We start from the raw sequence: 15033 nt of genomic DNA, 5'->3' as shown, positions 1-15033 counted from the left end.
AAAATCTAACTTTTTGTGACATATAATACGAATGTCAGATCTGTCATTTTATGCCTTTGAGATTTTTCCATCTTTTCTTGGCTTCTTTATGAACATTAATACAAATCATTACCTGGGGTGCCCAAACTTTCGAGCTCCACTGTATAGCTGCAGATTTATCTTATGTTACCTTGTGATTTTTCTTGAAAGTTAACAGGTCCAAGTTAATCATCAGACATGCAAACGTTCTACACAAATGATCAAAAATCTTTTCAGAAAGCCCCCAAATGACCCAACAAACCTGCCAAAACCTGAATCCATGGTCTTGAAACTAAAGAAGACAATGAGAGAATGATACAGAGATGTGTAAGGCCGGGTTGGTGATTCAACTAAAAATAGCCTACAGTGCTGATCCTTCATAATTTCAAGTGTCCGTTATTCTTAAAAAGGAAATATGTGGGGTTAGATAGAAGAAGGTTATATTACAAAAGTGAGGCAAAATCTAAGAAAGGTTTGAGAGCAAATGTAACTTGAATAGGGATTGTGGCGATGGGGTGGTGATGGTGCAGTGGACATGACAAACGCATTTGGTTTGGGATCAATTCCCACATCCACGTTACATGTGTCCCTGAGCAAGACACTTAATGTAATGTAATGTAATGGTGACAATTCAGTAGGTTTACAGCATCCAGGCTGAAAACAATTGAAAACAATGATTGTATGAATTAGAAAATGTTCTTTAAACTGTCCAATATGTGATATTTTTACTGTAATAAATCCAAAAATTACCCCAATGGGTCATCAGAAATAAGAGAAACACGCTAAGTTGAAATACTATCTTTTCTGACAACAATGCTAATGCCAGTATTTTGTCCTTTTGAAATTTCCGTTTTGTAACAGAATTTCTGTTTGTGTTGTGCTGTTGTGTGTGTTGTTATCAACTGCCCAGTTTGACAGCCAGGCCGGGGGGCTAGATATACCTGTAAAAACGTAAACCCCAGCACGCTACAGCTGTAACGTTGGTACAGCCATGAAAGCAGCAAACAAACGAACGGGATCAACGGAGATAGATTCTACCCGACATTAAGAAAAAATTGTATGTTTCTTACAGTTGCGTGACCAGAGACGTTACAAACACTGGGTAAATATTGGAGACGTATTTGAAAGATGGAGACAGAGGAGCCCAAAAAGATGCTGAGTTGGCTAATTTCCTCCTGAACAGGTAAGCATTAGCTTTAGGCTAACTTATCACAGCTACAACAGACAGTCATTTTATGTAATTTCAACATTTGTGTACCCACATTGATTTATATAGCTAGAATACCCAAGTTGGTTACTCACAAAAACAATTGAGAAACAGCCAGTAAAGTGATCCCGACTGGTGCTGGCTAACGCCGCCATGCTAACCCTGCTAACTGCTAACGTTACCAGAGGACCAGGCAAGCGGGCCACGGCTGTTTCCAACGTGTAGCCTGTTCAGCGGCCGTAGCCAACAACGGTGAGTTATTATAAGCCAAGAGAGGGGCTATATATCAGAAATAAAGGACCTTGAGTGTGCAGTGTGTTTAGCAATTGTGCTAAGTGTGTGTGAGTGGAGAGGACGGCAAGGTAGAGTTATTTTTAGCAGTTCCTTTCAGTATTCTAAGCTGAAAATTTGTCTGTTAGTTGGGTACAGAGCTCTGCGTGAGCACAGGCTTCTATGACTGTCAATTTAGCCAGCAGCTAATGTTAGCTCCACCACTGTTCTGTGAAGATATCTGGCTATGTGAGACAAGCGTCTAGCAACATTGTTGTGGACGCTCCTTCAGCGCGCTTTGGAGCAGGGTCTGGCAAAACAAGACTATGGACGCTGCGGTCTCAGGCTGTAACCTCCGTATGGGTAGGGAGGGGTTAGGGGAGACATATTTTGAATTTGTACTGCAGTAATTATTTTAAACACTAGCTGTCAGTATTAAATATTGCACCTTTTATATGTAAAAACAGATGCTGCCAATTTCACCACCAAATTCAACCTTTCTCATATTGTGTTTCTTTGTCTTGAAAACAAAAATCTGCCTCAGCTCAAGATGGTATTGCTCACTTAGGGCTGTATGGGAATATAAATTGTGACATTCATTTAACTTCCAGAACATCAACTGTTGGCTTGTGGCTCGGAAGTGGATTGGGTCCATATCCACAAGGTTGGTGGTTCAATTCCAGGCTCCTGGGCCACAAGACAGTGTCCTTGAGTACACACTGAACCCCAAATTGCTCCACGGATGCTGTATGTATAGCTGTCCATTGCTCCTACTATTTAGGATGGGTTAAAATGCAGTAATACACTTTTATTACATTGCACTGTGTGTATGTGACAATTAAGAATAAAATATGGGACTTCCGGTAATGGCGGCGAGATAGTCAGACGCTGCTTTTTAGTCTCTGTACTACTTATACACTCTACTCTCTTAAAACTCCATACACCGAACTCCAAAAGAACGCTTAGACGTTTAAAAGTAAGGTTAACTATGTCAGGCGCAAGAAAGGGCAAAACTAAATCCGACAACCATCCTAACGAGCCGACAAAAACTCCGCCAAATGACAAACTTCTTGCTAGCTCCGGACTTGCAGCCTCTTCAGTGGAGGATAGCGAGAGGACGACGCAAACAACGGTGGCCGAAGGTTATCCATAATCAAGATGCTGTGTTAGAGGCCATCGCTCTTCTCAAGAATGAAACATTAGCGCGCCACGGGGAAGTTATTGATGGCATAGCCCACATTAGATCGGATTTGGATGCTATGAAATGCCGGATAACCGCAGCTGAACAGCGCATAGGAGACACGGAGGATGTAACAGCACAGTTAACAGCTACGGTGTCAGAGCTGGAAGCTAAAGTGAAACAACTTACGGAAAAGAATGACGACCTTGAGAACCGCTCACGCCGTTCTAATCTACGCATCATTGGATTGGAAGAAAAGGTGGAGGGTGCTGATGCTGAATCCTTTCTGGAGAATTGGTTCATCGACGTCCTGGGACCTGAGAACTTCCCTCATCCGCTGCGGATCGAGCGAGCTCACCGCATTGCAGTTACTCCACCCGCTAGCACTTCAGGCAAACAGAGGCAGAAGCAGACAACTGAACGCCCGAGACCACTGATAGCAAAATTCCTGAACTTCAAGGATAAAGTGAGAGTTATGAACGCGGCGCGGAAGAAGACGACGATTATGTACAACAACCGACAGGTGAAACTTTTCTCGGACTTCTCAGCCGACGTGCAACGCCAACGGAACGCCTACTACGCGGTGAAACAATCTCTACACTCCAAGGGAATAGAGTATGGTCTTCAATACCCTGCCAAGCTTCGGGTGACATACCAAGGCAAAGTCATCTTCTTCCAGACGCCCGGAGAAGTGGAGAAGTTTCTTCACAGTATTGGCGATGAATCTATTTCAGAGTCAGGGTGATGTATGATATAGATGCAAACTTGCAATAGCCATGAAACAGAACTGGTTAGGCTACTTATCATCCAGTACAGGAGCCTGACTCGATTTGAAAGATGTTTACAAGTAAGAAAAAGAAAAGAATACTGGCTAATTTAATTGGGCCTAATATTATTATGTTGTCTCTCGCCTTAAAGCATGGGTCTCAAACTCGCGGCCCGGGGGCCAATTGCGGCCCGCGGGATATATTTTGTGGCCCCCTACTTGACATCAAAGTTAAGTGTTAGTGCGGCCCGCGCGTTCTGAAACTTTTTGTCATTGCGCTTGTCACTTATGGGCTACCGTAGTAGTCTCCTGACAGCAGCGTAATGGTTGTCAAGCTAGCTAAGTACCCTTTGCGCGCAATGCCTGTTTGTCAATGTGATTGTCTGTTGTTGTGAATGCACCAACCATATCAGTCTAGGGGCTTAAAGCACCCGGCATCCGCGCCCTTTTGGAGGAAATAGAGGTTTTTTTGGAATACTTGATGCGCCCCAGCCAAACCCAGACTCTACTTCCAGCGGCCCACAAGTAAGTTGAGTTTGAGACCCCTGCCTTAAAGGGTGTCACCGACTAACTAAATGAGGCATGCTGGCACTGAGTAACCTATTTGCTTTTAGAACCATTTCAAGATTAACCTTACACGTATCATTGGCTATAGCATATTCTAAAAACGTTCTTTTTTGTCCCAACATAAAGGGGTGGTATTATTACTGCTACTATTTGAATACACAGAGACTAAAGGTGGTCAATTTAGTTCATTAGACTTGTTCTTGCTCCTAATCAGGAGCTGTTGGAAGCTGGATTTACTTAGCTTAGACTGTAAAGTAGGCAGTCAGTAGGCGGATGTTACCGGTTCAACATTTTGCATGTTCTAGCAGAATGTTTTTGTGTGGTTCTTGTGTGGGTTTTCATTATTTTATGTGTATAGTCACTTTGTTTATTCTTATTGTTATTTTTTATGCATTTCCCTCTCCTCTGTCCCCCTTCATATTACCCGACTTTTCAGTACAGCTCATGCTCTTTGTTAAGACTTCACATAGTACCCCCTAATGGCAGATAACCAGGTATACAAATTAACGTCATGGAACATAAGAGGCTTAGGCAGTTTGGTGAAAATAAAACAGGTAATGACTAGACTAAAACACTTGGGCTCTAGAATTATATTTCTACAGGAAACCCACTTAGTCTCCACTGAAGTCATCAGGATACGTAGAAGGTGGCAGGGACAAGTGTTTGCTGCTAACTTCTCCTCTCAGGCTAGAGGAGTAGCTATCTTAATTCACAAATCTATTCCAATTCAGATAATCTCAACTATTATGGACCCTGGGGGCAGATATATAATTCTACAGGGCAAATATTGGGAAATTATCTTAATTTAGTTAATGTCTATGGGCCGAATAAAGATGATCCTGATTTTTACAAGAATATTTTTCTAACTATTTCAACCTTGAGGGGGGAGGTTATAATGGGAGGAGATTTCAACTGTGTCTTAAATCCTACCATGGACCGAGAGTGTGGTCAAGACTCATCTCATAGTCATGCAAGAAGGGTAATTCACCATTTCATGGAAGAGCTGGGGTTGTGTGATATATTAAGGAGACATAATCCAGATAAGAGAGAATACTCATGTCACTCTACTACATACAATACCTATTCCAGACTTGATTATTTTCTCATTTCTAATATCTCAATATTCAAAGTCAAGAGTTGTTATTACAACAGCATAATAATATCGGATCATGCAGCAGTATCCTTGGAGTTCAAGGCGGGTAAAGAATACAGTGGGCCTCCTAAGTGGAGATTTGATAATAAATGGCTCAAAGATCCTGAGTTTGTACAGTTCCTTAATGCAAATATAGATGTGTTTTTCGAGTTCAACAAAAATGAAACTTCGTCGCTAACCAGATGGGATGCCTTAAAGGCTTACATCAGAGGGCAAATATTAAGCTATACCAGTTATAAATCTAAAGAATTTAAAAAGAAGCTGTTAGAAATTGAAAAAGAAATTAAAACACTAGAAGAGCAAATTGTAACTAATAAGACCCCAGCTGTAGAGCAAAGATTAAACATACTTAGAGCCCAGTATAATGTAAAATCAGTAAATAAGGCCTTAAACGATTTAAATAAATTAAAACAACAATTCTACGATCAAGGGGAAAAAGCTGGCAAATTACTTGCCTGGCGCATTAAAACCCTACAGAATGAGAGATCCATACATGAGGTAGAAAAGCCTAATGGAACAACAACTTCAGACCCCAAAGAAATAAATGAAGCATTTCAGAAATTCTATGAAATACTTTATAAATCTGAGTTTTCAGCTGATAAAACATCTTTAAATGGTTTTCTTGATGCCCTGGACTTTCCTACTCTTTCTCATGAAGACAGGGAAACTCTGGAGAGACCATTAGAGTTAGAGGAGTTTTATAGTGCCCTAATGTCTATGCAAAGTGGGAAAACTGCTGGCCCAGATGGGCTGCCCATTGAAATATATAAGACCTTTAAAGATATGCTGATTCCCCACTTATTCCATATGCTTGAAGAAGCCTTTAGAACAGACTCCTTACCACCTTCCTTCTCTACAGCCCTCATCACTACTATATTAAAACCTGGTAAGCCACCTACTAAATGTGAATCTTACCGACCCATATCTCTTCTGAACTCAGACATGAAACTCATTAGCTAAGGTCATTGCACGGAGATTAGAGAAATTCCTACCTAGTTTAATTCACGAAGACCAAAATGGATTTGTGGTGGGAAGGCAAGCTTTTCACAATCTTAGAAGAGTCCTAAATATTATTAATATAGAAAATGGACGCCCTGATGTGGCCCTACTCTCCTTGGATTGTGAGAAGGCATTTGATAGGCTGGAATGGCCATATTTATTTGATATACTCCCTAGATTTGGCCTGGGACAAAATTTTATTAAGCGGGTGAAGTTATTATACGATAGACCCACTGCAGCAGTCCTGACAAACTCTATGACGTCCAACCCATTTAAACTTACCAGAGGAACACGTCAAGGATGCCCACTGTCGCCCCTTTTGTTTGTAATGTCCATAGAACCACTGGCTCTAACAATTAGATCACACTCGTTGATACGGGGAGTAACAATAGGAAGCTGTGAACACAGAATTAGCCTTTTTGCAGACGACATCATACTCTTTTTAAAAAATCTGACACAATCCCTTCCTGCCTTTCTTCACACAATAGCAACTTTTGGGAAAATCTCTGGCTATAAAGTTAACAAAACCAAGTCTAATATTATGTTTCTGAATGACAAAGAAAGAAACAATCCAACTGTGGGGAACGAATTTCATAACGCATCCAAGGGCTTTAAGTACTTGGGGATACAAGTCACCCCCAAAATACATGATATAGTCTCAGAAAATTATAACCCAATCCTATCTTCAACCAGTAATACTCTGAAGAGATGGTCAGATCTCCCTATATCTCTAATTGGTCGTGTAAATATAATCAAAATGAATATCTTACCAAAATTCTTGTATCTTTTTCAATCTATTCCACTTAGTCCCCCTCCTACTCTCTTCCCTAAATTAAAGGAATTAATAACTAATTTCATTTGGAATAATAGGCGCCCAAGACTTAGAATGTCCTTACTTTATCTGCCTTATGATAGAGGGGGCCTACAAGTGCCTAACTTTCTATGGTATTACTGGGCGGCCCAGATTAAGGCAATCATGCATTGGTTCTCTAGTGAACCAAAAAATTCCTGGGTTGAAATAGAAAGCTGCACCACATCCACCTTGCCACTAAAATTATACTTATTTTCTGATTCATTAAAAAACCTGTTAAAGACCACACTCAACCCCTTCGTTAAAAACTCTATCGTAGTCTGGCACAAAGTGCAATCACATTTGGGCATTGATCCAGATATGTCAGGGTTCACCCCAATTTGGGGAAACCACCGATTTCCAGCAGGAAGAAACGACTTAGGGTTCAAATCATGGGCAATGAAAGGAATTAGTAAAATTAGGGACATGTACAATGCAGATAAGGTATTGTATAGCTTTGAGGAATTACAGGGTGCTTACAATATACCAAGGAACCACTTCTTCAAATATTTGCAAATTAGGAGCTATATTTTGAAAAAATACAAACAACGGATAAACAAACCACCGCTGTCCAGTCTTGAAGAAGCTGTACTAAATTATATGCATGGACGTTGTCAGGTTTCGGTTACTTATAGCTTAATTGTGGAAAACTCCAATGAATCTTCAAATGAAAAGAGAATGAAATGGTCCAGTGACATAGATACAGAAATTTCTGAGGATGAATGGACAATGGTGTGCCACACAGCACAGACTCAAACTATCAATACCAGATTTAAACTTATACAGTACAAATGGATTATGCGCACATATATGACTCCTTCTTTATTGCACCGCTTCAATAACAACAACCCTGACCTCTGCACTAAGTGTGGTCTAGAGGAGGGCACACTTTATCACTGCCTGTGGACCTGCCCTAAAATTAGAGAATTCTGGGGAAAGGTAATAGAACGAGTCTCTGAGATTAGCTCCACCAGACTGCCCGTCTGTCCTAAGTTGTTCATTCTAGGGCTTGTTCCAACAGACTTAAGACTGTCGAGTGCGGGTAGGAAGATGGTATATATGTGCTCACTACAAGCTAAACATTGTATTGCCATCTCATGGAAAGCTATGGAAGCACCGTCTGTCAATGCTTGGTTCAAGACCCTGTCTAATACTCTGGCCTTGGAAAAAATGACTTATGCTAAAAAGGGGAAGCTACAAAGTTTCTACAAAGTATGGGAACAATTTACAAACTTTTTGGAAAGCCAGCAAGATGTACAAGATGCATAGGTTGTATATTTCAACTTTCTGACTTTGTAATACAGATATTGCAAGAGTTTTTTTTTTTTTTTTTTTTTTTTTTTTTTTTTTAATAATTATTATTTATTTTTATTTATTTATTTATTTATTTTATTTTTTCTTTCTGGTTTTTTTATTTAACAAATGCATTTTCCTTCTTGTGCTAAGCAGATATGTTTGTTGTTTGTTGTTGTTGTCGTAAAGTTGAAAATTTTAATAAATAAAGGTTTCTAAAAAAAAAAAAAAAAAGAATAAAATATTGTTTTTGTTGTTGTTGTAACTGCTCATTGCTATTTGATTAAAAAAAAAGGAACTCTTTGATTTTCAATGTCAAAAAAGTGACAAACACTGAAAAAAGTGTTGAAAAAAGGAACAAAAATGTAACAAAAGTTAAAAACATCAATAAAAAGCGTCAACAAAAGTGTTGATTTTCAGTTTTGACGGGAAGACAACACAGGGGTTAACACTGAATAAATTCCAGAAATGATTGATAATCATATGATTGATTAAGAAACTGATGATTGTTTATCAGTGGTGGCCTGAGCTTCAGAATTAGATTAGATTCAACTTTATTGTCACTATGCAGTATATAAGTACAAAGGCAGCAAAATGCAGCCACATTCAAAAAGTGAGATGGGCTGTGTTTTTGTAAAGCAATGCCAACTTGAAAAAAATACATTTCATGAATACTAAAGGTATGGAAAATATGATTATAATTTTGTCATTTTGTCACCAGAAACCCTGCCATAAATGGTTAAAATAGTAAGCTAAAAGTAATGAATAAATGGTTCCATTAGTGAGGTAAATAAGTACGCAAATCAAGCACTAAACCAAACCAATTTCAACATTAGTAATTGGATCAATTTTGTGGGAAAAAAGGTTGCTTTATAAAGTATAAGTAACAGGGTACGTCAAAAGTTAGGAACCAAAGTTCAGTTCATAAAATGCAACAATCTATATAAACATAGATGAGTCCTCTCTCAATTGGGTTCACGGTTTCCTTACAAGGAGAACTTAAAAGATCAGTCATGAGGTAGCACAGAGTTCTATTCCCAGCCCATTACACTTGCATGCTGGTGCTGGTGACACTATTTTGTATGCCACTAATTCTACTCCCACTATAGGCTCTTACTTCAATCGGCCTTTGATGCTTTCCAGTTACCACTCATTAATCCTACACTTTTTTTAAATGCAGATGAGAACAAGTACATGGCTTTCTCTACTTCCACCTGTGTATTTGGCTTTCTTGCTATTAAGACTTTAAAAATTGTACCCATATCATTCTTGCTGACCCATAGAGATCCATAAGAATTTGATCCAAATAGAATTCAAGATGCCTATTTAACACTTTGCCCAAACATTAAAAGATTAAATTAGGTTTTTGGCAGAGAATTAAAGGCTGACTGTCTTATTTAAAAAGGAAAAATATTCCTCAGTCATAGTTAATGTCTGTAATTGACTATAAATGTACTGTCATGCTGGCCCATCGTCTCTTAAATCCAGTCTATCACAGTACTTTGACAGCTTCCATCCTTGTCAGTAACTTCCAAATTCAAAGTTATTAAAGACAGTCGATTAAAGCACAGATTTGTGATCTGCAGCAATTAAAATGAAATAGAAATTAAAATATTTGACAGTATGTGCAGCTCACCATGCTTCACGCACCATCACAAAAATAGAGCCCATTGAGTCCTTATTAAAGGGGAACTATGCAGTTTTTTAAAGCTGAATCCACCTTAACTGCAGTGATATTGTCGTCAGACGAGACTAAATACGTCCGTCAACAACTTTTTTTTCATGACAAAGACGAGACAATGACATATAACACATACGCCCATTTTGGAACCGTCTAACAAAGTAGCTATAGATATTTTCACACTATCATCATGGCGGAGCCGGCAAAAAAGAAGCAGAAAGTTAGGAAAGCATTGTCGGAGGAACAGAGAAAGAAGAAACGTCAGACTGACTGGGGGAGGGGTCAGACACAGGTAAACATAGGAGCTGTCAAATATTATTAATTAATATTCTGAAGCTGTAGAGGGGGCTCTAGAGAGAAACCAGCGAACAAAAAGTGAGAAAAGAGCAAAGAATTGCCCAAAACTGCATAATGCCCTTTTATTAAACAAGTACAGACATAAGTACTGTTTACATGCTTAAGATACGCAAGGCCCTATCTTGCACCCGGTACAAAGTTTCTTTGCTATTGTTAAGACTGGCGCAGTTGTTATTTTCCCGTCCGGCGCCCATGTCGTTTAGACAGCAAATGCACCTGCGCCCATGGGCGTGCTGGTCTAACAGGGAGGTGTGTTCAGACAGATTGCTATCTTGAGGCAGTTATTTTAACAGGGCATTAGTGAAATGCACCTAGGCTTATGCACAGCGCGCACACACACTATGCTTGTTACACACACACACGCACACTCACACACACACACACACACACACACACACACACACACACACACACACACACACACAGGGAAGCGCAGCACACACACACATGCAAAAGATTACAAATTTAATGTTATGGTGCAAATCCGCCATCATTATAGCAATGCACCAAGGTGCAAACACACCTGGCTTTTAAAGGGAATGGGAGATGACACTCTGATTGGTTTATTGCATGTTACGCCCAAACGCACACCTATAAAATAAGTACAACCCTTTTCAACCATGCGCCCGTCACACGGACCCTTTTTTCCGCCATCAACTTGCAAAAGTGGATTTGGACACGCTCTAAACGCAGCTGTGCCGTGCGCTTCACGCTGTGCGCTTCACGCCCTTAGAGTCAATTAACTGCCCGATAACAGTCAAACTACAGTACATCAAATATAAACATAAAATTCCATCTTGGATATCTTCTGATATCAAGGTTTATGAAATTACTTTTTTTGGCAGAAACAAATAATCAAAATGCAGTTGACATTGCATGACACAGTAGAGCTCCTGATTTAGACAGTAATTTTCCATTGAATGTGTTTTGATGTCATGTTTATTTCTGCTCTATTGAATGAATGAAATGTACTTTAAACTTCTTATAAATCAAATGATGCTATGTGTCACGTGAAGCAGTCAGAGGACCAAGAGTGAAGAAAATGTGTTTGTGTGGGGACAAAAAACACACAAAGGAGGAGAGGAAAAAGGAGGAACTGAGGAGGAAGTGGAGCACATTGTTCCTACAGCGGCCGTCTGCACAAATGACAGCTGGTTTCTCCTTTTCATTGCAGATCCTGTGGTGTGTGTGTGTGTGTGTGTGTGTATGTGTGTGTATGTGTGGGTGTGTGTGTGTTGTGTATACATGCATTAACTGTGTATGCATGTTTACTAGATCCCGACTGGTCCTAGGTTTTTGTGGCGAATATTAATATCAATATTAAACAATAAAAAAAACATTTTGGGATAAAGGTATGTCTGAATATAGATATTTTATAGCTGAATGAATAACTTTACCATAAAAGATAAAACATTTTGTAATGCCTATAACCAAACAAATTGAAAAAAAAGCTATAATAAAGTTTACTAAGTGAAATTCTGAAAATACATAACAAACAAACCAAAAGCACTTGGACACTCATATGTGACTTTGGTGTTGTTTTGTATTTTTGTATTTTGGTCCTCTTAGTTTAATTTGCTAAACACGCCCTCGAAAAATAAACCATGCTCTTTTTTTGTAAAATAGTCAGTGACAAACAAAGAAATTGAAATGCTTATCGTACATAAAGTTTATGTACAATAAGCATTTTATTTTGTTTGTATATGTCATAAACTACAACAAATATAAATAAACTATAAATGCAGGGGTTCAAACTCAATCTGGGGTAAAAAAGTGACAAAGAAGGGAAACATTTATTTTTTAAAATCAGTTTTAAAATGAATGGATTTACAGCTGATTTTAGCATGAGGATATAGGGTAACATATCACCCTAGAATTAATGTAATTATAGCTACGAATGTAAGTTCAAGGCATCGGAAACGTCACAAATCACACAAATGTTGTCTTTTGTCATTGCCTCATTTTGTCAAAGGTGACCCTTTTGCACCCTTGAAATGAATAATTTCTTTTTTTTCCTTTGGTATTTTTTGTCATTTAGAGATGTGCATGCATGTTAATTAATGGGTAATATGTGTTTGTTGTAGTCTCTAATGGATCATGTGATGAAAATTACAATATACGGTTGCTAGTTTAGGCGCAAAATCTATCAAGACTGACAGGGCACATCTGCAAGCTGAATGCCTAATGGGGTAGGTGTGTGTGTGTGTGCGTGTGTGTGTGTGTGTGTGTGTGTGTTTCATAACTAGTAACTGCACTGGGGTTTGTCCTTGCGCCACTGGGTAGTAAATCAATGAAAACCCACCACGGTCCAATAATGTCCACCATCATGCCTCGGACTTGCTGTACATGCATGAGGGAGATGGCGGTGGGAAGGAAGAGAGAGAGAGAATGGTAGGGCAGCTAATTCAATAAGCTGTTTTCTTCCTTGGTATTTCATCATAAGCTCTCTTCTAATGCTTCGCTCCTTCTACCTTTGTCCATCTCCATCTCATTACGGCATCCTCCATCAGTCGCCCCTCTCTAAACCCACTGATTATCCCTCCATCACTTTCTTCATTTCATCTCAGCTTCTTCCTCTCCGCTCTTCCCTTTCCTTCCTGTTCTCCACCACATCCTCCTCTCTCCCCCATCCTCTCCTCCTTCCTTTGAGGATTAACTGGCCTAGTGCAGGGAATGGCGGTGACAGTTTGCTGCTGCGCCTGTGTGCGCCGACCTCTGTTTACTCTGACAATCAGAATCGGGAGCTTGCCGCTTGGCTTCCGCGCGTCATCCACGGGGACTTCATTAAAGCCACCCTGAAAACAAGAATCATGTGAGGCCAAACACCACAAAAGCTCGTGCCCTAACGCTCCCCAGATCTAATCCTTTGAACAATAGCACCAAGTTTACATTGTATGGGTGAATAAAACACACATCTCTGAGAACACACAGGCATGTGCAAGTGGACTGGAATTAACGGCTGTATGATATTGAAATCAAACACACTTCTGAGCATTGGAACTATGAAAACAATATAAAATGGCTTTTATACTATGAGGACGAGGCTGACTACAAAGAGGCAGCCCACTGGATACTGCATACTGTATACTAGGGTTTTGATGAGTTTGCATTATATCTTTGCAAAATCCCAAATACCTTATTAAGACTTATTAGTTCCATTATATAATATAATATTATGTTATAAGGTAGGTTTACTTGTTGGCATTAAGAGAAAAACATTTTTTTCATGAAGAGGCTGTGCTGAGCCTTTCATACCAGGAAGGCCGAAGAGCTGAAAATATAAAATGCCATCTCTCCTGTGTCTGAACAAATTAATCAACAAAGAAGGGCTGCACCCTTAAAACTGAAAGCTACAAAGCAGCATTTAGAAAAAGTCATTATTCCATTACAGTAAAGCCTGAATGTTTCCTTTAAGCTTATCCCATATTTCTTTTCCGAAGAGTCGGTGCTGTCCTGTGAGTCTCAGCAAGCAGACGCTCCTCTGCCTCAAGCTGTTTATCTTTCAATTTTAACAGGAGATTACTGTTGGTGTTTTGAGAGCAAAAAACATAATCTCTGAGCCAAAAATAGAGTCGGAATATTACAAAGCATCCCTCGTCCTCGTCTAATAGGATGTTTAATCTTCTATTCAGGTTGAAAGCCTTTTTTTCATTAAACAATTTAAATGATCCATTTTCTTCAGTTTTGATAGATTTTATTAAACAAAAAGTGACATTATTGGTGAGCACAAGAACAGTAAAATGTCTGTTTTTCACTGAAAATGAAATTATTTGACACCCTGTGTACATTTTTAGACTTTAAGGTGAAAGTAGAGCGTGTGCCCGTACTGATGCGTTGGGCTGGCTTGAAGCACTATGAGGACGTCAGACTCATCTCACACTTGTCCATCACCAGACACTAATGCGATGCTAACGATGGCGTAGACTGATGTAAGCCTCGGCGCCATGGCAACAGTTGGCTGCTTCAAAGACATCCGGTTGTGGTGTGGTGTTTGTGAAGGCCCTCAATTCGAGGAGACTGACTTCATGTGAAAGTGGCATTTCATCTGAGAGGGAACACTACGTGCCGCAGTGGTGACAATATAACAACACACTCGGTGACATTCCCACCCTCGGGGGTCAAGGCTTTCAATGCGTCTTTGTAATTGTGTGACTATTCACTTAAAGTGCACTATTGACCTTTTCATATTTATTTTTGATCATCTTTTCACAAAAAGGGATTTAAACTAAACTGAAGAAAATAGGAGCAGAATTCTAACTTTCAGTACATTTACCAAGCCTGGCTAAACAGCTTTCTCTAAAATAACAATGCAATAAAAAATATGTGTTTTTCTAGTTATAAATCACAGGCAGGCAAACATCCTTTAAGAAAGCTTTAGAATCCTTTATTCAAATATGAATCTCAAATTTTCCTTTAATTTGCGAGAATAACATTTTTCTCAGACAAATCAAAAACACCCTGAGGGCCCTATCGTGCACCTGGCACAGCCCGACGCAAGTGTCTTTGCTATTTTAAGACCGTTGTTTAAATAGCAAATGCACCTGCGCCCGTCTTTGCGCCCATGGGCGTGCTGGTCTAACAGGGAGGTGTGTTCAGGTGCATTCTTGGCGTATTGCTATCACAAGGCAGCGAGAGGTGGTCTTGCCATTGACCAACAAAAACCTGGTCTAAAGTCAATGCAGCATTTCATCG

General features: G+C 39.5%; 1 protein-coding gene across 8 annotated transcripts in view; it reads right to left on the bottom strand.

The window, feature by feature from the left end:
- Positions 1-15033, bottom strand: part of cacna1bb (calcium channel, voltage-dependent, N type, alpha 1B subunit, b) — a 300576-nt gene that overhangs the window by 112628 nt on the left and 172915 nt on the right. For 2 of the 8 annotated variants that reach the window (XM_032540360.1, XM_032540362.1), the window contains exon 17: positions 281-310. The exons of the other annotated variants lie outside the window; for them this stretch is intronic. In XM_032540360.1, coding sequence (XP_032396251.1) covers positions 281-310 — 30 coding nt within the window. The remainder of the gene's footprint in view (positions 1-280; positions 311-15033) is intronic. 8 annotated transcript variants of the gene reach the window in all.

Source organism: Etheostoma spectabile, chromosome 16 (assembly GCF_008692095.1).
Source record: "Etheostoma spectabile isolate EspeVRDwgs_2016 chromosome 16, UIUC_Espe_1.0, whole genome shotgun sequence".
In the NCBI taxonomy this organism is placed as follows: domain Eukaryota; kingdom Metazoa; phylum Chordata; class Actinopteri; order Perciformes; family Percidae; genus Etheostoma; species Etheostoma spectabile.
Note: the sequence above shows the minus strand (reverse complement) of the source record. Positions and strands in the feature narration are given on the sequence as shown.